General features: G+C 54.0%; 1 protein-coding gene across 18 annotated transcripts in view; it reads right to left on the bottom strand.

Annotated features, from left to right (window-relative positions):
- Positions 1 to 377: 377 nt before the first annotated feature.
- The window catches only part of MACF1 (microtubule actin crosslinking factor 1), a 114,346-nt gene continuing 93,252 nt past the window's right edge, over positions 378 to 21,471 (bottom strand). For 9 of the 18 annotated variants that reach the window (XM_090123802.1, XM_090123806.1, XM_090123803.1 and 6 more), the window contains 32 exons: positions 20,951 to 21,154; positions 18,887 to 19,118; positions 18,292 to 18,518; positions 17,235 to 17,357; positions 17,034 to 17,135; positions 16,545 to 16,646; positions 16,270 to 16,443; positions 16,010 to 16,165; positions 15,655 to 15,852; positions 15,110 to 15,238; positions 14,645 to 14,818; positions 13,752 to 13,907; positions 13,417 to 13,623; positions 13,176 to 13,295; positions 12,569 to 12,738; positions 12,221 to 12,380; positions 11,914 to 12,108; positions 11,059 to 11,187; positions 10,647 to 10,790; positions 10,329 to 10,517; positions 9,862 to 9,979; positions 9,190 to 9,353; positions 8,867 to 8,881; positions 8,158 to 8,320; positions 7,904 to 8,058; positions 7,597 to 7,671; positions 6,957 to 6,974; positions 5,146 to 5,263; positions 4,107 to 4,318; positions 3,587 to 3,697; positions 2,019 to 2,142; positions 378 to 1,886 (listed from right to left, as the gene is read on the bottom strand). In XM_090123802.1, the coding sequence (XP_089979928.1) occupies positions 1,645 to 1,886; positions 2,019 to 2,142; positions 3,587 to 3,697; positions 4,107 to 4,318; positions 5,146 to 5,263; positions 6,957 to 6,974; positions 7,597 to 7,671; positions 7,904 to 8,058; positions 8,158 to 8,320; positions 8,867 to 8,881; positions 9,190 to 9,353; positions 9,862 to 9,979; positions 10,329 to 10,517; positions 10,647 to 10,790; positions 11,059 to 11,187; positions 11,914 to 12,108; positions 12,221 to 12,380; positions 12,569 to 12,738; positions 13,176 to 13,295; positions 13,417 to 13,623; positions 13,752 to 13,907; positions 14,645 to 14,818; positions 15,110 to 15,238; positions 15,655 to 15,852; positions 16,010 to 16,165; positions 16,270 to 16,443; positions 16,545 to 16,646; positions 17,034 to 17,135; positions 17,235 to 17,357; positions 18,292 to 18,518; positions 18,887 to 19,118; positions 20,951 to 21,154 (4,806 nt within the window). In that variant the 3' untranslated portion in view covers positions 378 to 1,644. The remainder of the gene's footprint in view (positions 1,887 to 2,018; positions 2,143 to 3,586; positions 3,698 to 4,106; positions 4,319 to 5,145; positions 5,264 to 6,956; positions 6,975 to 7,596; positions 7,672 to 7,903; positions 8,059 to 8,157; positions 8,321 to 8,866; positions 8,882 to 9,189; positions 9,354 to 9,861; positions 9,980 to 10,328; positions 10,518 to 10,646; positions 10,791 to 11,058; positions 11,188 to 11,913; positions 12,109 to 12,220; positions 12,381 to 12,568; positions 12,739 to 13,175; positions 13,296 to 13,416; positions 13,624 to 13,751; positions 13,908 to 14,644; positions 14,819 to 15,109; positions 15,239 to 15,654; positions 15,853 to 16,009; positions 16,166 to 16,269; positions 16,444 to 16,544; positions 16,647 to 17,033; positions 17,136 to 17,234; positions 17,358 to 18,291; positions 18,519 to 18,886; positions 19,119 to 20,950; positions 21,155 to 21,471) is intronic. The other 9 variants (XM_090123808.1, XM_090123809.1, XM_090123798.1 and 6 more) reach the window with 5 other exon arrangements.

Raw genomic sequence — 21,471 nt, 5'->3', positions numbered from 1 at the left:
TACCTCAATGGGCACCCAAACCCACAGATACCGCAGCCAACATCTAACCTTACAGAACTCAAACCAACGGACATCCAACCCTACAGACACTCAGACCCATAGATACCCAACCTTGACAGTGCACTCACTCACTCTTCCCCACAGACACCCCTGCAATGGGCACTTATCCTGTGCACCTGCCCACACAGATGAACCTCACCTGCCACCCATGGGCACCCACCCCCTGCCCCTCAGCTGCTCTCAGTCCCCACATCAGTGGGATCCACGCGTCCAGAGATCCTCCTGCTGCACTCCCTGCACGTGGGGCTGTGCAGGGCTGCTGTGCTGGGGCTTGGGATGAACACCTCCAACGTGGAACACCAAACTCGGGAGTAAGGTAGGAGGCAAGATTGTTTATTACCGCAAGCAATTGTAATACAAAAATGTGTCTGTTTTCTTTTTTTAAACAATTCATTGGTAGAGCTTCAGGTTTTTTTGCCTCAATTTAAACCAATTGAGAGAATCACACAGCAACACGGTCAGAGCCGGAGAGGAACACCATTCAATAAATACAGGGGCTCCGCAGAGCCCACTCCCCGCAGCCCCCGGCCACTCAGTTCGGTGTCTTACAAAGAGCGTACAAAAGCCGGGCAGGACGTGCAGCGAGTGTGCTGGTGAGACTCATTTCAAGGACAAGCAACTGTGCGTGTAAGTCCAGATTTCTCCTAGGAGCAGAGGTCGCCTGGTTGGAAGTGGGATGGCCAGAGAAGTAATAAATAGGAAAGGAGGTGCAGGTGAAGGCGCCGGGTTGTCTCTGAGGTCATCACAGCAGAAGAATCCTCCAACCTGCAGAACCCGCCGCCGCCGTGGGACGTGCTGAGGGGTCCCAACCTGAAGCAGCCCCTGTGCCCCCCCGCAGTGTGATCCCTACAGACCAGAGGTGCTCAGCATCGCTCAGGACAGCGGCTGTGAGGGACCCATAACACCCCTGTGCTGTGTGCAAATCCCATCCCAAACTCCGCGCTCTTCGGGTAAAATCACATCGCTTAAAAAAAAATGCATGGAAACAGAAGCCCCGAGAAGTCCCCACACCTCACGTGTCTCCGCCTGAGGTATTGATTTACAAAAAGAGTTCCTTGAACACTGTAGGATTCAGGTCTTTGCTTTTAAATATAATTTACCTTGCTGAGACAGCAAGTTAAGTTTATAAAGATGCATTTAGGAAACAATCCTAAAAGATATCGCAGGTCCGCACCCTGCACCGCGCAGAGATCCTATTTATACCTTCGGTTTTTTACACTTTCCCATCTTGACCTTTTTTGTTTCCTTTTTTTTTCTTTTTCTCTCCCACGTCTCCGTTTTCCGCCCCTCTCCGGACTGCGGGCACCGAGAGGCAACGTTTCTGTTTTTGTTTTTTTTGTTTTTATCTACATAAATATTCACATGAAAATCGTAACTTACAAAAAAAGAAAGAAAGAAACAAACAAACAAAAAAAAAACAACAGAAAAAAAAACCAAGTAAGGCAGCTCCATAACACGACTTTCTTTTACACTTTTAACAATATAGCTTCTCCCATTTAGAATAAATATACATCCAATGTACGCAGCGGGGTTAAAAATCGGACGCGGGTGAGGCTCGCGTGGCCGGAGGGCGCGGGTACAGCATTATCTCTTGGGGCCCGGAGTTCTGGGGGTGGCAGTGGTCGTCTTCTTGGACATGGTGGGGATTTTGGAAGGCTTGGCGCCGCGGCGGGAGCCGGCCACGCTGCTCTCCGAGGTGTCGGAGCACGCAGACTGCGTCTCCAGCAGGTCGAAGTCGGAGGCGTCGCTGCCCCGGCGGCTGCTGGCTCTGCTGCCCGCGCGGCTGCCGGCGCGACTGGTGGGGCGGCTGGCGGCTTTCTTGGGGTCTGCGGGGAGCACGGAGCCCTCAAGTGGCCGCACAGAGCCAGCGAGCGGCCACACACGGCCCAGCCCGCAGCTCCCGGCTCTGCCCGCTGCCCCGCTCCCCCCCAGCCGCGGTCGGTCCTTGCCCCACTTACCTGCCCGGCCGCTTTTGGCACCCGAGGAGACGGGCGAGGAGCTGTTGCTGGTGTCCCCAACCAGCGAGGTGCGGCTGGAGTGGAAGGTGGGACGCTTCAGTTTGCTGCCCGCTCCCGGCGTCACCTGCAGGGAGGGACAGCGGCGCTCAGCAGCGCGGCACAGGGCGCAGCGCGACGCGGTGACCAACCAGCATCCATCTTAATGGTCAGGGGGAGCACGAGATGGCATTTCGGCAGTGGTTAAAAAAAGGCATAACATAAAAAAAAAGTGGGGCCTGAAATGACTGACAGCACTGTGGGCTGAAACGAAAGCAAAGCTGCTGCCCATGGGACAACAGCAGCATCGGGCCAGCAAAGAAAAGTGCAAAATGTTGGGCTCCACATCCCGGCATCCCATCGCAGGGATGCACTGTAGTTCTTAGAGCTCAGAGCCGACCCACGGCCAGGCAGGACAGACAGAAGGAACAAATGGGCACTGAGGGCGATGGCCAGCTGCTCTGGGCACAAGGCTGTGCCACACACAGGTGCTTCCTGTGACCTCTAAGATGCTGCAAAGGAAGATGGGGAAGCAGCACAACCCGCAGCATTGCTCCCATTGCTGCGGAGGAAAGCGAGGAGAGGACGCACAGCCCAGCCCCAGCCCAGGACAGCAGCAGCTCCAGTTTCTGGGATGAAGCAAAGCTCATCCTGGGGATTGCTGGGCACAGCACATGGACAGCCCCAGCCTCTTGTGCTGCTGTCCTGCATCCCACAGTGTGGCTCAGAGCAATGCGAGGCCCCACTGTGTGATCTTTGGGATCTCCCGAAACTGGAGCCAGGCTGGGGTAGGCAGGAGGAGGGGAGCCAAGCAGTGGGCTCTCCTTCAGCCCCAGCAGGAATTCAGATCCGTTATCATGTGATTGTGAAGGTACTGTTCCCACTGCAGAGATCTCGATTCTCACCCTTGATCAGAAACAAGCTCAGCAGCAAGCAGGCAACGCACGGCAACGCACAAAGTGCTCCCGACCTTCTGCTGATCTCAAAGACCGCCTGATCTGCTCGAGAGCACTTCCAGGCCCCATCAAGTTATGTTGCTCCCCTCGGCAAATCGCCCTCTACCCCCACACTCCTCATCCACGCAGTGAAGCCCCAGGGAGGAGCTGCATCCGATGGACCGAGGCCGCCCTCCCCGGAGCGCATCGCAGACACCCCACTGTGTGCATCGTGACGTCGGAGGCAAAGTGGTTCCCGTGCATGCGCTGTAGCTGATTTTCACGTCTTAACTCGGCTGTCTGAATGCCAATCACCACCTCTTCGGGATGCTCAAAAGCTCTGAAAGATTCTTTTCTTTTTTAAGAGCACACAGTAAACGCTCAATCTTTCGGTTTGCAATCAGAGAAACGCGTGCTGTGAGCATTATCCCGAGGCTGGTGCTTGGTTTGGTCCGAGTCAGAAACCCATGAAAAACGCTACCAGCCCTCGAGCCAGCAGTGCTAGCAAGCGCTGCTACCAGAGGGAAGCGTGAGGCAGATGGACGCGGGAGCTCCGCCTGCAACAACGGGTCCTGGGGCTGCGGGAGAGGACCCTACCTCAGAGCTGGGGAGCTGGAGGTCGGGGTAATCAGATCCCCGCAGCGGGGTGCCCGCTTTACTGTTTATCAACCAGGGTTTGTCATAACATCGAGAGAAGTGATGAGGAGTCTGTGGAATGGAAAACCCAGAGAGGGGGGAGAGGTGGGAGTGAGTGAAAAAAAAAAGATGGAACAGAAAAGTAAACTGGAACGAGAGGAGAAGAGCACTAAAATGAAACGAGAACCAAACAGGAAATAAATAATAATAATGAAAAAATCCAACAAATGGGTGATGGAATAAAACATGCCAAATGAGGTGGGAGCAGTGGGCGGGCCCTTCTCTCCAGGCCGTGGCACAGCCCCACTGCGGCGGCTGAGGGACAGAGGGTGCGGCACCGCTGCGGATGGACGCCGTCCCACCTGTGGGCTGCCCTGCAGGCTGCCCCACGCACCCCTCCCCACAACCTTCCTCCTCCTCACGCTGCAGCATCTGTCTCACGGGAACGGGCTGCCAAAGAAGGTCCTCCCCCCAGCCCTACCTTGGCTCCGCTGGCTGGGGTTGCGGGAGACGACGGCATCGAGGCGCAGCTGTGGTTGCTCTGGCTGGCGCTGGAGCTGGAGCGCGTTGGGGAGGCCGCCCGGGAGGACGGCTTGGACCTTCGGCCCCGCGAGCGGAACGGCGTCATGCCCTGCGAGGCGCCCTCCGGCAGGATGAACTTCTCCCGAAGCTCGAGGTTGGTCCGTCCTCGTGCTGGAGGGACACGGAGAGGAGAGCTGAGGGCTGCATCGAGGCGGCACTGTGCCCGACGATCAGGAGATGTCATCCTTGCCACGTCCCCAGCGGGCGAGCGGATGGCCTCAATGCTGCTGCGGCTCTCCTGCCCACCCACCTCGTGCCATGGATTATCTCTTTGAAAATTCATCTGCTTAAAAGCTGCCTGAGGTCCATAAATCCAAACTGCCTGCATTGCTGTTCTCTGGTTTCTTGGGGAAATCACGTCGGAATGCCCTTTAAACATGGCATGTTACAACAGTGGCTGTTCAAAGTGGCTTAAGAATAGCTTTGAAAGGCTGTGGTTCTGCTCTTGGCTCTGGGCAGCTCTTCACCAATTTTGGGGTCAGGTGAGAGGGGGAAGATAAAGGCCAACATCAACATTTCCATCCAAATGTCGCCAAGAGTTGGAGGGTCTCCCTCTGAGCGAGGGGCAGCCCTACAGGGAGGTTGGTGGGCTCCCAGTGCAGGGCAGCTCCAGTGTGAGGCCATGCACTGAGTCAACGCATGGACCAGAAAGCCAAAGGAGCAGATGTAGAACAGAAGGATGCTGAGACGTCCAGTGGGTGGAAATAACTTTGGTGTCAGCACTTCCCCGTTAGGAACTTGGCCAAATGCTGAGCTCTGCCCTAGGATTGCCAAATCTCGCAATTTTAAGTTCAGTCATTTGCTTTGGACCCATTTCTTCCCGTACTGTGGATAACCCAGACCTGCTGCCCAGAGCACCTGGTCCCCCCGGACACTGAGTCCCCACACCGCTGTCACAGGGAGGGAAGGCAGCCACTGCTCAACCTGGGATTGCTTACCTCTGCAGGGGTCATTCTTCACCAAGAACTCATCCAGGGCCATCCAGCCTCCGCCGACGCGGACCATGACGGTGCTGCGCAGGATCCGGACCAGCCGCAGCTGCTGGGAATCGCCGAACTGCAGAGCAGAGAAATGGGGATCAACCACAGGACGCACCGCAGGCTCCCTCCCACTGCGGGCTGCACCAGAGCCAGGTTGCCAGAAACCATCTGTGCTTCCAGGCACACAAACCGGTCCACTGAACACTGAGCGGTTCTCCAGACACGCTCTTCTCAAATGCACACCAGCACCAATTTGCAGGAATTTTTCAGCTGCCTGCTATTAAGATGATGCAGCTATCAAAATCCTTTAGTTTTAAAGAAGCAAATGAGTGTTTGGAATTTGGCCCTTAGATGACTTTTCACAGCCAGAATCGCGGGTTTTCTTTTTGGTTCTGAAGGAAACAGGTTGTCAATGCACTGATGCTGCTGGTGCAGCCCACTTGGAATAGAGAGGGCAGGGCAGGTCAGTGAACCAGCAAAGCAGCGCTGTGCCACCACCGTGTAAGAAACCTCTCCAGTCTGAAGGCAGGGACACCCAGAGCCTCAGCCTTGGCCCCAGCAGCAGAAAAAGCCCCACTGCCACCGCACCGCCAGGATTTCAGTGAGCGCAGTGATGGGAATCCGGGCAGGAATCCCGCAGAAATGGTGATTAGTGATTGCGATGTTCATTAGTGATTTGAAACGCCTTCCATTTCTCAATCAGTGCCCCCCAGCCAGAAGCCCCGGCCCCGAGCCCAGGCTGCGTCCTGCACTGCTCTGCCCGTTCCACAAAGCACCGCTCCAAGGGGCGGGGGAAGCACTCTTGGAAAGGGGAACCATCTTCAGAATGAGTGAAAAAAAGGGAAAAAAAAAATAGGAGGATTTTCCCTTGGATGGGTAGGAATGCAACAATAAAGAAGAGATAAAGTGAAAATCGAGTGCTGCAGGTGGAGGGACAGGAGGGAGCAGCCCCCCAGCCTTCCCCCGGGGGATGGAGTGGGGTCTCCCCAGTTTGGGGTCCCCAAAACCTGCAGAGAAGGGCAGGGATGGGCGAGTTCTCATTTCCGCTGTCACGTTCAGATCATTTTTCAGTAATCACTGAGAAAGTTTCTATAGTCACTGTCTAACACAAAGCCACCCATCCAATTTGGAACTCCAGGCTTTGGGGCATGTTTTTGGTAGGGCACCATCACTCCGTAGAGGACGTGACCTTCTGTGAGGGCCATTGGGCACAAGGCAGTGCTTTGTGCTGCTCTGTCCCACTGACAGGAGCTGGATGTGAACCGGCACACCGACCTCACTCTGCTCTCACTCCCCACAGAGGGATGCACTGACAGCGGGCTCCTACAAGCCCTGCTCCCACCAGGAGTTACTCAGCGGGTGCAGCAGGATGAGGTTTAGTTATCATTACCTATGGGATTAAACATGTGGACACAGCCATTTCCATTCCATGGTGATGGTGACCCGAGCGCAGAGCCTGGTACAGCCCTCATGTATCACCCCACGAATTTGCCCCCCAGCCCACTAACATCCCCAGGGCACTGAGGAAGGAGCGAGGAGACAGAAATCTCCCCCTTTCAGTGAATTCCTGATTTTCCTCATTGACCTTTTCCCCTCTTTCTGCCCAGTTTGTTTTGGGCGGCGCTCCTCTGTACCAGGCTCTGTGCGGCGGTGGGACAGTCTCTCCAAGCAGCACTCTACAGATTGCAACCTCCCAAAGGACAAAGCACCACGGACACACGAGCTACAACCACTAACAAGAGGTGAGAGCATTGCAAGGCAAACTGTACCTGGTTGCCGAGGAAGAACTACGGAGGAGAGAAGTGGAGTGAAAAGGGTTGGGGAGCGTGAGGGAAGTCGAGAGCGGGAGGAGGGGAAAGAAAAACAAGAAAAACATTTTATGGGATTAACAGTGCAATCATCACCACAACTGTTAACTGCAGGGAGTTAGGAATGGGGTTCTGCTATGGGGCTCTGAGGCAGCGGTGAGCTGTGAGCCCCGAGCACAGCGCAGGAAACCGGGCAGCTGGCTGCCAGCTCACTGCCGAGCTTCACCTCGGTGAATAATTTGAAACATAAACACAGGAGTCTGTTACAAAGAGATCCTGTAAGGAAATTATTCTCCTTCTTCAGGAACGAGCTAAGAAAAACACAGGCGTAAGGTACACTCATCCACGAGGAAAACTTCAAGGGCAGCTGCGGGCAGCAGTGAATGCTGCACTTGAGCAGCCGCCCACCCCAGAACACTGCCACTGTTGTGCTCTCCTGCATGGGCACACCCTGGGCCTGGGGAGTGCCGGGCCAGCGCTGCCTCCCCAGGGCGTTTGGTCCCAGGGCACGAGGCCCCTCCTCACCCGGGGTCCCTGGGGCTGCCCGTTGGGGTCCCCTCCCTGCAGGGAGTGCTGGGGGATGTGGTCCGCTCTGCCTTACCCGGTATTTGTTCTCGCCGATCTGCTCCACTTGGAACCTCTTGGCACACTTGCACTGAGCCACTTGCCTGGTGACCTGCACCAGAGAAAACAAGGTAAGAAACTGGGATTTTGGTGCCTCCCCTCTACTAGCTTCTTTTTTTTTGGATAAAACACAGACCTAAGTGGCTGACAGTTCCAAAAACATCTGCGATGCATGGATGCATTACTTTGGCTCAACACCAGCACGGTCCTTTCTTTCCTCCTCTTTGTCTCCCTTTCCCTTGCCAGCCCATCCTGATCCACCCCAAACCATCCCAGTGCTTCACCTCATCCTCGATTTTGTCCGCGTCTGTGGTCGGGCGGTACGCGTCCTTGTTGGGATGGAGGGCAGCCACAAACTCGTAGTAATCGATGTAACCGTCACCGTCACGGTCAAAGATATCGGCTACAGCCGTCATCTCCAGCTTCGTGGTGGGGAATTCTGGAAGGAGGAGCAATGAGCAGCCAGGCACAGGGCTGTGCGCAGCCTGCCCTCATGGCCGGGCGGCCGCTCCTCAGCTCGTTTCGGGCACAGACTTACTGGAGGCCAGGATGCCATCGATGAACTCCTGCCTGGTGATCTTCCCGTCCTGGTCCTTGTCGATGCGCCGGAAGAAGTCCATCACACGGGACTTCTTGTGGTTCATCCAGCGCATGTATTTCTTCCGCCAGACATCGAAGTCGAAGTTTGCAAACTCCTTCAGCTGGAAGGAAATCGACAGTCAGTGAGGAAACCCCGAAGGAGCCACAGGAGCCCCCCCTGCCCCTCCGCATCAGCCCCAGGGGGGCTGCGCAGGACCTCCCAGCACAGAAGGACACACAGCGCAGGGACAGCCACACGTCACCATGGACACGGGACGCAGCATCCCCATGGGCAGCGCTAACTACGCGCACACAGACGCACACACACTGCTGGGACACGGGGCTGCTCGCTGCCACCTCCGCCCTCACCCCCCTGCCCTCTCCCTTCCCCTGGGCAGCACCGCGCTGTGCTCTCTCCCAGCTGGGGTGCAGCCCTCAGCCCTGCAGCACAAAAAACCTCTTGCCCTCCTCCTAACCCCCCCCCCCCCCCCCAAGGACCCCTCTGGCTGCAGGAGCTCACAGCAAGGTGACACGATGATTTTGAGCACTTTTTTCTTCTATTTTTTTAAAAACATTCCTCGAGTTAAAAGCAACAAAGAAAATAAAACATCGATACGCAGAAACTGAACTGACCTACAGAAAAAGCAACAAAAAACAAAAACACTCACTTCTGGGCATAGCTGCTTTGTTAAGCGTAAATAAAAACAAAAATTATATTAGATGATTGGAAAAGATATATACAGTAGCACTAATTAGTTAAGCTGATTACTAGGAATAAAGCAGGGCTGGCCGTCATTACCTCTACAGATAATAACTGCAGGGGCACAAAGCAGTTCATTAGTGCGCAGTTAATTAAAGAAGGCAGTTTTAAGCCATAATGCTTTAGAAGAGCTTGTTTCCTTTTGGCATTGTGGGGAAAGCAGCAGGGACAGCCCCCAGGACCCGGGCAGCTCAGGAGGTGGCACCAAATGCCCCATGCAGCACCCGTTACCTCCTCCAGTCGGTCCAGGGCATCATTGAGCTTCCGCTGGCGCTCCAGGGCCAGCAGCCAGACCTGCTGCCAGCGGGCTGAGAGCTGGTTGATGCGGGGGTTCTTGGTTTCCGACTGGGAAATGATGGGCATGGTGGGAGGGGCGGCCTGGGTCAAGGATTTTCCTGGGGAAGAAAACAGTAGAGAGAGTAAATGCACCGTCTGAGGTGGTGTTGATGGGCTGAATCTGTCTGAGCATTGAGGACGGAGCAGCAAGGAAACGAGCTGCGTATTTTGAGCAGAAAGCCATCCCCAGCCCTCCCAGCTGCTGCCGAGCAGAACTGTGTGCTGCAGCCACGGCCCCACAGCTCTGCAGCCCAATCTCTGCTGGGGGATTCATGGTGGACCCTGGCTTCAAAAACTGGTGTGCAAAAGCAACAACAAATCACAGAATTGATGCAGAAAGAAACCAAGGAGAAGTGACAGCACGAGCTTCCCAGCACTGCTCAGAGGAATGCTCTGCATGGGCTCTGCATGCCCCAGCAGCGGCATTTCGGAGGTGACCACCTGGATTTCTCTCTGTGAAAGCTTCAGCTGCCTTCCTGATGGCAGTCAGTGCAGGATGCCTCGTTAACTGATAATCAGAGCTAACGAGTTCCCTATGTATCCCACTTCCTCCACCACAGCACGTACTGTTGCTGCGGGACTTGTCAATGAGGGCTCCATGGGGCGGTTCAGTCGCTTTCCTCTTGTAGGTCTTGGTGACCCGGTCCACGTCTGGCTGTTTCCTTGTCATCTCCTCCATGAAGGACTGTCAGAACACACAAGGGAGAAAGAACCTTAGCAGTTTTGAGACATTTTCACCTCCAGCCACTGGGGCTTTGGGTTCTCACTGGGACGTGCCCGGCCCATGGAGGACACGGGTGCCCGGAGCAGTGGGGATTTGCAGTCCAGCTATGGCACAGCTCTGCAAAAGCTCAGCCCACCCACAATGCGTGGCTCCCAAGTGACAGCCTGGGATGGGTGAGGTGCTACTTTAATTGGGCTGTAAGGAGAAGCCAATGACTCCCCCATGGCACACTGGGAATGAAACCCATCTCGCCCTCACAAGTGTTTGCCTGCGGTGCATGAAAGCACTTTTGCTCCAGCACTGGGCTCACCTGGTGCTCAGTGATGAGGGCTTTGACCTGATCGATGTTCTGCGGTGTCTGCTCCTGATCCCTCTGGATCAAGGTGGTCTCAGCCCACTGGATCCAGGCCAGGAGCTCCTCCAGAAGCTCTGCATTCGCCACCAGCTCTGAGAGTGCAGCCTCCAACCTCTGCTGGTGCTGCCTGGCCCACGTGAGGACCTGTTGGAGATGCAGAGATGCATCAGCCCCGCATGGGAACAAATGGAGAGGAAAATCAACACTGTGGGCACGCTCTGGGGCTGGGCAGGAGCTCAGGAGAGGACACGAGTGCAGCCTCAAGAGACTCACCTCCTCAAACCTGGCGCGGATGATGGTGATCCAGTGCTTGATGGTGGTGATGCAGTCAGGGTGGCAGGCAGACAGAATGACCTCTCCCATTCCCACTGCCGCATTCACATCCACCCTTTTCTCCTCCACTTTCTTCATGAATTCCTGGAAGCGGGGAACACATGGGCTGGGTGTGAAGGGGTAGCACATGGCAGGGGGCACCCAGGTCCAGCTTCTACCCTACACCCAGCTATGACTGCTGCATAAGAACAATTTAACTTCCCCTCACCCCTCAAAATGCAGGAACTTAATGCCCAAATAGATTATTTTGCAGCATTTTTGCCCACAAATTTTGCTTGGGTTGCTCTAAAAAAGAGAAGGCCAAGTGCTGCCCCGCAGCCTCGACACCTGCGCCTCTGGAGCTCCCCATCACCTTGTGCACATCAATGAGGGACTGCAGGGATTCAGCATCATCAGGAAGTGCTCCCCGAAAGCGCAGGGACTGCTCAGCCTCTGAGAGCCACTCCAGCAGCATGTGCACAGCAGTCCGGAACTCCTCCGCCTGTGGACACAGAAGCAGAGGGTCAGCCCCCTCCTTGGGATGAGGCTGGGAGCGGGGGGGACTTGAAAGAAGAAAGGGAGAAGAAGGATCTATCTCTGTTGGCCTGCGCTTACCCAGCACCAGCACAAGGGCCCTGCAGCTCTGGGAGCTCTGGCCTGAACCAGCAGGTCCTGCTTCTCCTGGCCCTGTCCTTGGCAGCAGCAGTGCTGCAGAACTCGGTGTTTTTCACTAACAGCACAGCTACCTGAGTGCTGGCCAATTTGGCACCTGGGTAGTTTATTCAGTAAATTGCCTGCTTGACAAAAAATCTACCTAAGAGCCTTTTGACCTTTTTTTTTTTTTAAAAAAAAAAAAAAAGCAAAAATTGAGGTCTCTTTTTTTGCCCTGGACTTTAGCAAACACAGAGAGCAGTCTCTGATCACTAGCCCATTCCCACCTTCCTGCAGTGCACATCAGCGAAATCTTTTCATCCTTCCTTTTCAAACAGGCCCTTCTTAATGGTTTTTCTTAGGGCAAAAAAGGTAAGTGAATAACTGATGCTGCTTTGCAGTTCCCACTGGTAACAGCTGCAGGGCTGTGCTGTCCTGCTCAGCCAGAAGCCCTCTGTCTGGGCACAGGGTGCAAACAGCCTTATCCAAGGGAAGGTTTGTGTCAAACCCCGGGGCAGAGCCCTGCAGCACAGATAAAGCTCTCCAAGCCCGTTTCCAGCTGCAGCCTTTTGCTCACCTGCTTCAAGGCCTGCTCCAGGCGGCTTTGTTTGGACACAGACAGCTTGCACACTGTGTCCCAGCGGTTGCTCAGCTCCTGCAGCTGTACTTTCACCCACGTGGTGTCATCCCGGCTGTTCTCAATCAGCTCCCGGCCAGAGCGCTTCAGCACCTGCACCGTCCCAGTGCGCTTCCCCAGCTCCTTCTGGAAGACCTGGAGGGAGAGAGGGCAAAAGCCAAACGGTCAGTCCCAGGGTGCTGTGTGATGGGGGATGAGACCCTTGGGAGCAGAGCTCCCACCCCCAAGAGGATGGGCAGATCCTTACCTTGTGAGCGTCCATCAGGTTCATGACCAGGTCCAGGTCGCCATGGACGGGCTGATCTTCGGCCAGCTGAGGCTCCACCTTGTAAAGCCAGTCCACCAAGGCCTGCAGCGCATCCATGAACTGCCCAGAGAACAGGAGGGCTTCTTCCAGCTTGTGCTGCCTGGAAAACAGATGGACCCCGTGGACTCCCAAGAACAAACCCATCTTCTGTCACCACGGCCCAGTGAACTCCTCCAGCCTCCAACGACCATATGGAATCACCATGAGCTGTAGGGTTCAACCTCCCCTCCTCTGCTCTCTGCTGTGACAGCAGTCCTTGACAATGCAGCACACTGGGGTTGGATTTACCTTTCCACAGATTTGCCACACACTGTGTCCCATTTATCCCGGACTTCTCCCAGTAAGTTGTCCAGCTTTTGAGTGTCGTCTGGAAGCAAAGCTTTTTCCTTGAGGGCTCTGCCCGTCCTGATAGTGGTGTCGTAGACAGGCTGCTTCCCACCCAGCGTCTTCTGGAACTCCTGAGGACAAAGAGAGAAAACAAAACAGCTTCAGAAAACCAGATCTCACAAAGAAGATACACAGCCCTCATGTGGATCCCCAGCTGCACATTTGCCACTGCAGTAATCAGCATGGATGTGCCCCTCCCCTGTTCTAACAGCAGAGGAGGTGCTGCCCTGCTGCCTCTCTGTTGTCCTCAAGTTGTGACATGGAAGCCTCAGGTTGGATATTAGGAAAAATTTCTCTGAAAGAGCAGTGATGTGTTGGCACAGGGTGACCAGGGAGTGGGTGGAGTCACTGCCCCTAGAGATGTGGCACTGAGGGACGTGGTCAGTGGGCACAGTGGGGGTGGGCTGCGGTTGGACTTGGTGATCTGAGATCTTTTCCAATGCTAACAATTCTATGAATTGCCTTCCACCCAATGCTAAGCACCAGTCTTGCTTCAGCAAATCTCTACCTTGTGTTTGGAGAGCTGGAGCTTGATTTTGTCAGGATCGTTGGAAATTTCCAACTCAGAGTCCAGGTGATTCTCTGCATCCTCCAGCCAATCAATCAGTTTCTTCCAAGCTTCGTGGAACTGCAAGCAAACAAAATCAAGTTTGAATCTTAGCACTGAAGCTGTCCCCAACCCCGTTCTGATCTCAGGACCCCCAGGGCTGGCTGCACCCCAGCTCTGTCACACTCTGCCCATTTCTCACCTGCTTGGCTCGCTTCCTGGCGTCATCCAGAGCCCGGCCCCGCTCCACCGAGCGCTGCACCACCTTCTCCCAGCGGGACTGGACGCTCACCAGCAGGTTCTTGATCAGCACCACATCCTGCTTTTGACTGAGGAACTTCAGCTGGTTCCCCATTTGGTCCAGCTCAATGATGCGATCCCGATGAGCGTTCACTTCATTGGCAAACACCTGCAAATAGCAAAGCCATCCTCCTATCTGTAAGGGGATCTGGGCAGGCCAGCTAGCACCCACTGCACGTGGCAAGGGTCCAGGTGCCGTGCAACCCAGCACCCACTGGGGGCCCACGGTGCCCGCACCTTGTGTTCATCAATCTGGGCCAGCACGGCATTGAGGATGAGGCTGGGCGGAGGCACGATGTTCAGGCTCTGCTCAGCCAGTGTCAGCCAGTTGATGAAGTCCTGGAGGGAGTTCTGGAAGTCCGTGGCCAGGGCGAGAGCCTCCTCCAGCTTTGCCTGCACAGAGGGGAGGGAAGGGGGATAAAAAAACAACACTGAGGGCAACAGCTCACGATCTGTGGTTTCACAGACAAGGGTAGGCTTTGTGTCCCTCCTGCAACGCGCCTCCAATGGGAACCTTGTCGGCCCGGCTGGGGACACAACTTGTTTACCAAGACGAGGAGCTTTCAATGAAAGCTGCCGCTTCAGAATTGGTTTCTTTCAAAATTCACGGGTGAGAATCACACGTGAAAGGGGAGACAACTCCATTATCGACACATGAGCAGCTGCATCGCCCTCAGCTTCCCGAGAAAGGGATCACCATGGGAAGAGCTCTCAATAAATGGGAGGTGGGTGACATTTTGATGGCAACAGCTGCAGCACCACAAATGTATTCTGGGCTGAGGCCACCACATCCCTTGTTTTATCTCATCGCCGGCCAAAACGCCAGAATGGAGGCAGCTCTGAGGACAGAGTGCCTTTCAGAGCTGCAGGAGGTTCTTCCCTCCCCTCCTCTAAATAATCCACATGCAATTTTACTCTCATTTTCTCTGTGATTTAACCGCATTTCAGTACTATCCAGAAAAATGAACGGCTTGCCTCTCAGACTGCACCATTTGGATGACAAATTCAATCTGGGCACCCAAGAGAGGTTATTTAAGATAACAACCCTCCTCCCCGGCCCCTCCTGGGAGAGCAGAGCAGCAGGGAGCAGCTCCTGCTCGTGGGGCACGGCGTCCCTCTGCCAACGGTACCTTTCTCTCCTCCATCTTGGTGCTGACCAGACACCACTTCTGCTCCAGCAGCGCGACGCTCTGCTCCGTCTTGGAGCCTGAGCCCGAGTCGTCGCGGTTCAGCAGCATCAGCCGCCCCTTGGCCAGCAGCTGGCTGTACACGTCCTCCTGTGCTTTCAGCTGCCCATACAGCTCCTGCAATACAGGCAGAGCATCAGGTAAAGGGGGTGCAGCAGCTCAAGGTGGTAAGAAAACGAGGGTCGGGGCAGGCAGCAAAGTGACAGCAATGCATCTCTTTGGGCACGGGATGGTGGTTAATGTGTTGTGATGCTTCTCCCCTGCATCAAGGGAAAATCTATCTGTAAGAACACCAGAGAAGCATTCATCTCCCTTCCCATCAAACTCACAAATGAGAATTTTGATGCTCGTCTGACAGATAGGAGCTTGCTGAATTGAAGTATTAAAAATCTCCCCCCAGGAAATTACCATGTGGGCATTGAGCTGTTCCCGGGCAGTTTCTGGCAGCCCTCCTGTGGGTTTCGATGCAGACAATTGGCTCTCCATTCTCGTTAGCCACAGGAGGAAGTCTTCAATCTCACCATGGAAACCCTGGGCCTGTTCGGGAAATACAATCGGCCACGATCAGATGACATCAGCCCCCATTGATCATGCGCCAGGGCTGGCACTGCGTTTGCTTCAGAACCAGATAAAGAGGCAGAGCTGGATTTAACAGCATGGTAGGAAGGGATGTACACAGTACCCCATGACCACATAGTTGTTCTGGTAAATAAACAAGACACAATTGGTACCACAAACAAAAAAATGTCCTGCTTTGAAGTGAGCACACCTCGAGCCTGAGAGGGCAAAAAGTCCATCTGCAAAAGCTCTGTGCTTCCACCACTAAGCCTCATCTTCGTGCAAGAAAGAACTGAATTTTCACTTTAGGATAACAAACACTGCAGACTGAGTTACAGAGCCCAGCAGCCCCAGCCCCAGCCCCAGCCCCCTCCCTCAGCCTGCCGTGCCCCCACCTGCTGCAGAGTGGACTGCAGCTGCTGCTCCCTCTCCTCTGTCTTCTGCAGCACTGCCTCCCAGCACGAGTTCAGCCCCTCCAGGCGGTTCCGAAGGCTGCTGGCGTCGTCCCCTGCGCTCGATTCCAGGAGCTCATTGCCTGCTCTGTTCACCGTCTCCACAGTCGCTTGGTGGGCCAGGACATCATTCTTCAGCACCTAACAGACATGTTGGAAAAGTGTTGGACGCCTCTCCAAAACGTCTGCCTAACTCCAGCGTGCTTTCATGAACTTGAACCAACTCAAACCCTTCATAAGGGAGAAAACCCCAGGACAGGAACGGATCAAACACATGGCACGCAGTGGGAGCACTCACGTGGTGCTTTGCAAGTTCAACCTCGATGACTTTTGGGTCTCCGTTGATAGGCTTCTGCGCATCGAGCAGCTCCTCGGTGTGGGTCAGCCAGGCCATCAGCTCTGCCAGCGCGTGCTGGAACTGACCGAGGGCCAGGAGAGCAGCTTCGAGCTTGTGCTGAGCAATGGCAGGGAGGAGAAGGAACGTTTAAGTCAGGAAGGAGTGGGAGCATCCAAGTGAACTTCAACCCTGCACTGGCACGAACCCAGGCCTCCCCGTACCTGTCTGTGAGCAATCTTCTCACCCAAATTCTCCCAGAGATGTTTCAGCTCTGTCAGTGGCTCCTTTATGATGTCTCTGTCTGTCTCATCTGTAGCTTTTTTTAGCATCAATTCACCTTGGTGATTAAGCTTTTCCATCTCAATCTGCTGCTGGTAAACTTCCATTTTAAACTCCTGCCAAAACAAGCAGGACAAAAACCAGAACAAAATGAATCACTGGAGTGAGAGCTCTGCGATGCTAAGCATTGGAGAACCATGTGGCTCCACCCATGTACCTTCATCTCATTCATTTGCTCCTTAACCGTGTTGAGGTCGGTGCCCACAGGAGACATGTTGCACAGCTTAATTACAGCATTATCCAGCCAGTCAAACATGGCCTGAAATGAGGGCAGACACCATTAGAAAAGGGGAAGGGTCCCTCTGTCACAGTGCAAGCACCCAGCTTTTTCTCTGGGTCAGAGATGCTGCCTCCAGCACACCCTCCTGCCTTCCACCTCCCTGCTCCCACAGGGCCGTGATGGCAGCCAGCCCCATCCTGCCATGCTGCACAGAAGCACAGACAGACTTAGGAAAACAGATGCAGTCAAACATCTGCCCCTGCTTGGAGTGGTTGTAGCTCAGGGTCTAACAGAGGCTGCAAACATTCACACAGGAGACACTTTCCTGCCTTGCATTAACACATATCCCAGTACAGCTTCAAGGAGAGGATTCACAGTGCTGCTCCCAAGGTCTGCCCACTGCCCACGAACAGCCCTGTCTCTTACTTGAAGAGTATCCTGGTATTGCACAGCCGCCTGCATGGCCTCTTCAAGCTTCTCAAGCCTCTCCTTCCAAGTTTTGTTTAGATTTTCCCATGCATTGTTCATCTGCAGAAGATTGCCCACAAAATTGGTTAGGCTCTTCCATGCGAGCTCTGATCGCTCCTCCCTCATTTTATGAGAATAAGAGGCTGCTGCTTTTCCTACCTCGTCAATGCTCTTTTTCACTTCTGGTTTCTCAGTTTCACCACAGGCAAAAATTAAATCAGTTCCAAGAAGTCGGATGAACTCCAGCTCTTCATGCAAGCCATCCGTTTCCTCCTTAATAGTCTGCACACAACATCATGATGGAAGGAAAATGTTTATTATTATTAAATGCTTTTCCAAAAATTGCCTGTGAATGGGAGGAAGAGTCCTTTCTTGGACTCATCCTGCATCCTGGCCAACAGCCCAAAGCCAGACCTGACACTGTGACACAAAGCAAGCAGATGGGTGCCCTGCTCAGCAGCACTGCCACAGCCTGCCCTGCTCCCACCTCCAGGTATGGTGGCAATGCTGTCTGCATGGTTTGAAGGAGCTAAACCAAGGAATTCTGTATTTAGCTAGATATGTGTCTGAACAGTCCCACTGAGGATGTTTACAGGAGTGTTTTGTCAATACAGCATTCATTTTGGAGACTCAAAAGATGCAAACCAAAGTCAGAATGGTTATAAAACAGAAATAGAAAGGACAGACTTAGCAAAGAGTGACACACGAAGTAACATGCTGGACCCAGGAGGTCCAACAAGCAAACACCTGAAATGGATTTCTCCATTTACCTGAAAAAACCACAAAGAAATTCAAGCACATCCAGCTTCACACCTATCTCCAGTCTAACCAAAATCTCAATTCATCGTTCCCACGCCAGGCAGCACTCAAATGCCTTCTGCGCAGGCTGGGAGTAGAACTGTGCAAACCTGCACATCTCTCAAACAAGTGGGCACAACTCTGACCACATGCTTGATAAGCTTCCCAAAACAGCAGCAAAAGAAGTGATTTAAGGATCATTTCCTTGTCTGGAACAGGGGCGGCGGAGGTGGAGAGGGAAATGCAAAATAAGATCTGTTTTTCCCCTGAAGTTCCAAATTACAATGACAATAACACTCCATAATCTGGCTGCCTACAACAGTGTTTTGCAGCCACGTCATTTAAGATCTACCCTAATCGAGCTTACAGAATGGGTGCAGACAAGCTCCAGAGAGGGGTACAGTCCCACACTCCTCACCTCTGCTGCTTCCACCTGCTGCTTGATGATGGATGGGTCAATCCCTGGGCTCTCCAGGTCATGGACGATGTCCTGCGTGTCTTTGATGGTAGTCAGGAGGGCTGCCATGTCATACCAGAACTTCTCTGCAAGCTCCAGGACATCGAGGAACTTCATCTCACGTTCTTCTGCCCGAGCTTTGATGTCTTCCCAGAAGAAGACCATCTGATCCAACTTATCCTGGATTACTGAGAGCAGGAAAGAAAACATTCAGTGGAGAAGAAGACTGCCTTGCCACAAAAGCACTCCTTTTTACAGCCAAAAAGCAAGTTGCTAACTTGCATTGGTGTCAATGAGCACCAATGGTGTTAAGAGGTCTTTTTGTGCTGGAGATGCTCCTTCCTTCCATTCAGAGGTGAATCGACACCAACAAATCATTTCAAAGGGGCCACGAAAGGTTGCCACAAGAGAACAGCTCACAGTGACGGGCTGGTTAGCCACAAGTGCCTCTTTCCCCTCTGGCTGAGGTCCCCCTGTTGGCTCCAGGTGGGACACAGCAGAGCCGGGCAGTTGCCACCACCCAGCAAAGCCCTCTCCCTACGTCCGCCCCGAATACCTTTTGCTGCCAGGTCCTTGTCCGCGCCCTGCGACCTGCCGACCAGCTCCTCCCCGCGCCGCTTCAGAGCCTCAAAGGAAGGCTGCAGCTTCTCCAGCTCCACCGTGGCGTTTTTGTTCTCGCTGATGCACTCCCGGATCTTATCGACCTCGGCAGGAATGAGGGGCGGCACACGCAGGCGGGAGGAGAGGGCGTCCAGCGTCTCCAGCATCGGCTCGATCTTGTCGTGGAACTGGAGAGGAGCAAATCCATCAGGGCAGTGAGACGGGAGGAGCAGCACCGCATCCCCCCCGCCTGCACAACAGCCCCCAGCGCTGCACCCAGCAGCCTCCAGCAGAGGACAAGTGTTGCCAGCACCAGCGATACCTGCAGCCTCCTGTTTGTGCCTGCATGGGCTCTGTTTGTTGCAAACAGCCCCGGGCTGCGCCAGCCCAAAGTCAAACCACACCTCAGCCAAACAAGCTCCCAGAGCTGGCACAGGCGTTCAACCCCATACTGCTCACAGTTTGACTGCTGTCCCACTCCTGGCAGATGGGCAGCGTGACACCCAAAACAAATCCCATTTGTTTCAGGATCTGCACAGAGACACCGATGGAGAAGTGCCTTCTGTGTTTGGTGCTGGAGGAAACCTCTGCTTGGTGCAACGCTCACAAGAAAACCACCCTGGCACGGTCAGGGAGGTGGTGGAGAGCTGCATGCGCACAGCGAGGAGCACCGTGGAACTGGGGCTTCACCAAAAGCAACACCAGAAAGCCAAGGAAGAGGGTCTAGCAGGGTTTGCAAGTTTCATTTTTTTAAAGAAAACTCAACTTTGGCCTTAAAGACCCCAAATCACCTCTGCAGGACAGATGGCGGGCAGCTCTGCTGTGCCCCACTGCCAGCCCCAGTGCTGCCTCTGCAGGACACCCGCGCTGCCTTGGCCAAAGGTGGCACCTGCAGAGACGAGATGGGCTCTCGGTGCAAAGTTGATCACAGCACGCTGCCTTAGCCAACAAGCAGGAGCAAAGGGAAGCTCAGCTGGAGCAGGAAGCTGTCTGCATCACTGTCACCTGCTCCAAAAGCAAAACCTCTGGCTTGCACAAAGCATTCCCAGCAGAAGCTGCCTGCAGCTGAAACCAGTGGCAGTGCAACTGAAGCCATCTCAGAAACAGGATTTTTTTTCCCCTTTTGGAATTAATTCTTAAGCAAGGTCAGCTGAGCTATGCGTGAACCAGAAATGAAAGTCTGAGTGTAAAACAGAATTGCTTCAGCCCAAGGAAGGAGTGTAAACAAACATCGACCACTACGGCGCTTACCTCCGTAATCTGCAATGGTGGGGCGCAGTCAACACAACAATGAAATGAGACCATGTGGGGAAGACAGGAACAGGCAGCAACACACACAGATAACACATTCCACAATGTGAGTGAGATGAGACGGGAGGGAAGTGTGTGTGGGGGGGAAAAACTCGGAGTTAATACAATGCAAACCAAGAGAAGTGACTAAACAATACAGGAATAAAAATAATAAAAACCCAGACGTGACAAAAACCAACAGCACCGCAGTGCCATGGGGTGAAACGCAGCTAACTGGAACCTTTGGCCCCACACCTGGCTGCCAGACACTCTTTACCTTTCCCTGGACTTCAGCATCTCCAATCTCTGCCCTTCCTCTCCTACCTCTGCTCTGCAGCCACCGACCCACTGTGTCCCCTAGGGGTGCCCAGGCCCTGGGACACACAAATATCCCCTAGAAACGACCCCGTGCTGCTCACACACAGCAGTGCTTATCAGAAACGAAACTTCTCTCTCCAAGCTGTTTAAAGAGGGTTCCCGGGCCCTCCCAGCCTTCAGCAGATGCCAGAACAGCCCTACTGAATGAGTATTGTTATTGAGGCTGTAAACATTTATGACTATTTACCACATCAAGATTCAAACTCCTTCTCCCTTCCTCCTGCAGGCACTGCAGAGCAGAACTGTCCAGCAGTTGGCTGAAACCACCCTGAAGGTGTCTGCCTCTCCTGCAACCTACAGAGGCTTTAGGATCTGCTGCAGGACGTGGCTGCCCGGCGCCCCAGAAGCGTACCTGAGTGGACTGCGAGACGGCTTCATCAAGTGCAAGAGCCCGCTGACACACCTCCTCCTTGATTTTGGCATACATGGCCTCTGCTGCTGAGTACTTTTTCTGCACCATCTCCCCTTCCTCAGGGTTAAGATCCTTGAGCTGTGGTCCGATTTTCAGCAGCTTGTCGATATGAGGCTTATGTTCAGCAATAGACTCTCTCAGTTGCTAGGGAATAAGGAGCGAGGGGGGAGGGAAGACAAATGTTTAGAAATGTACTGAGAGCTGCCGTGCATTTATTTCACATGGTACTCAGACAGTAAGGATTGCATCTGGCAGCCTGTGCACACCACTGACGTCCTGACCCAGCATCTATGAGCACACAGAGCTCGCCTCTGCCCAGCATGGCCATCATGCACACCAGCACAGCGCCTGCTTGGGCCACAGACTCTCCCTGTTCCCCAAAGGGAATGAGACAAACTTTTCTTTGCATCTCTAAAAGCACAATGCTGTCCTCCTTGCCACCACCAGGCAAGAGATTCAGA

This window comes from Phasianus colchicus, chromosome 24 (assembly GCF_987193195.1).
Source record: "Phasianus colchicus chromosome 24, bPhaCol1.hap1.1, whole genome shotgun sequence".
Lineage (NCBI taxonomy): Eukaryota > Metazoa > Chordata > Aves > Galliformes > Phasianidae > Phasianus > Phasianus colchicus.
Note: the sequence above shows the minus strand (reverse complement) of the source record. Positions and strands in the feature narration are given on the sequence as shown.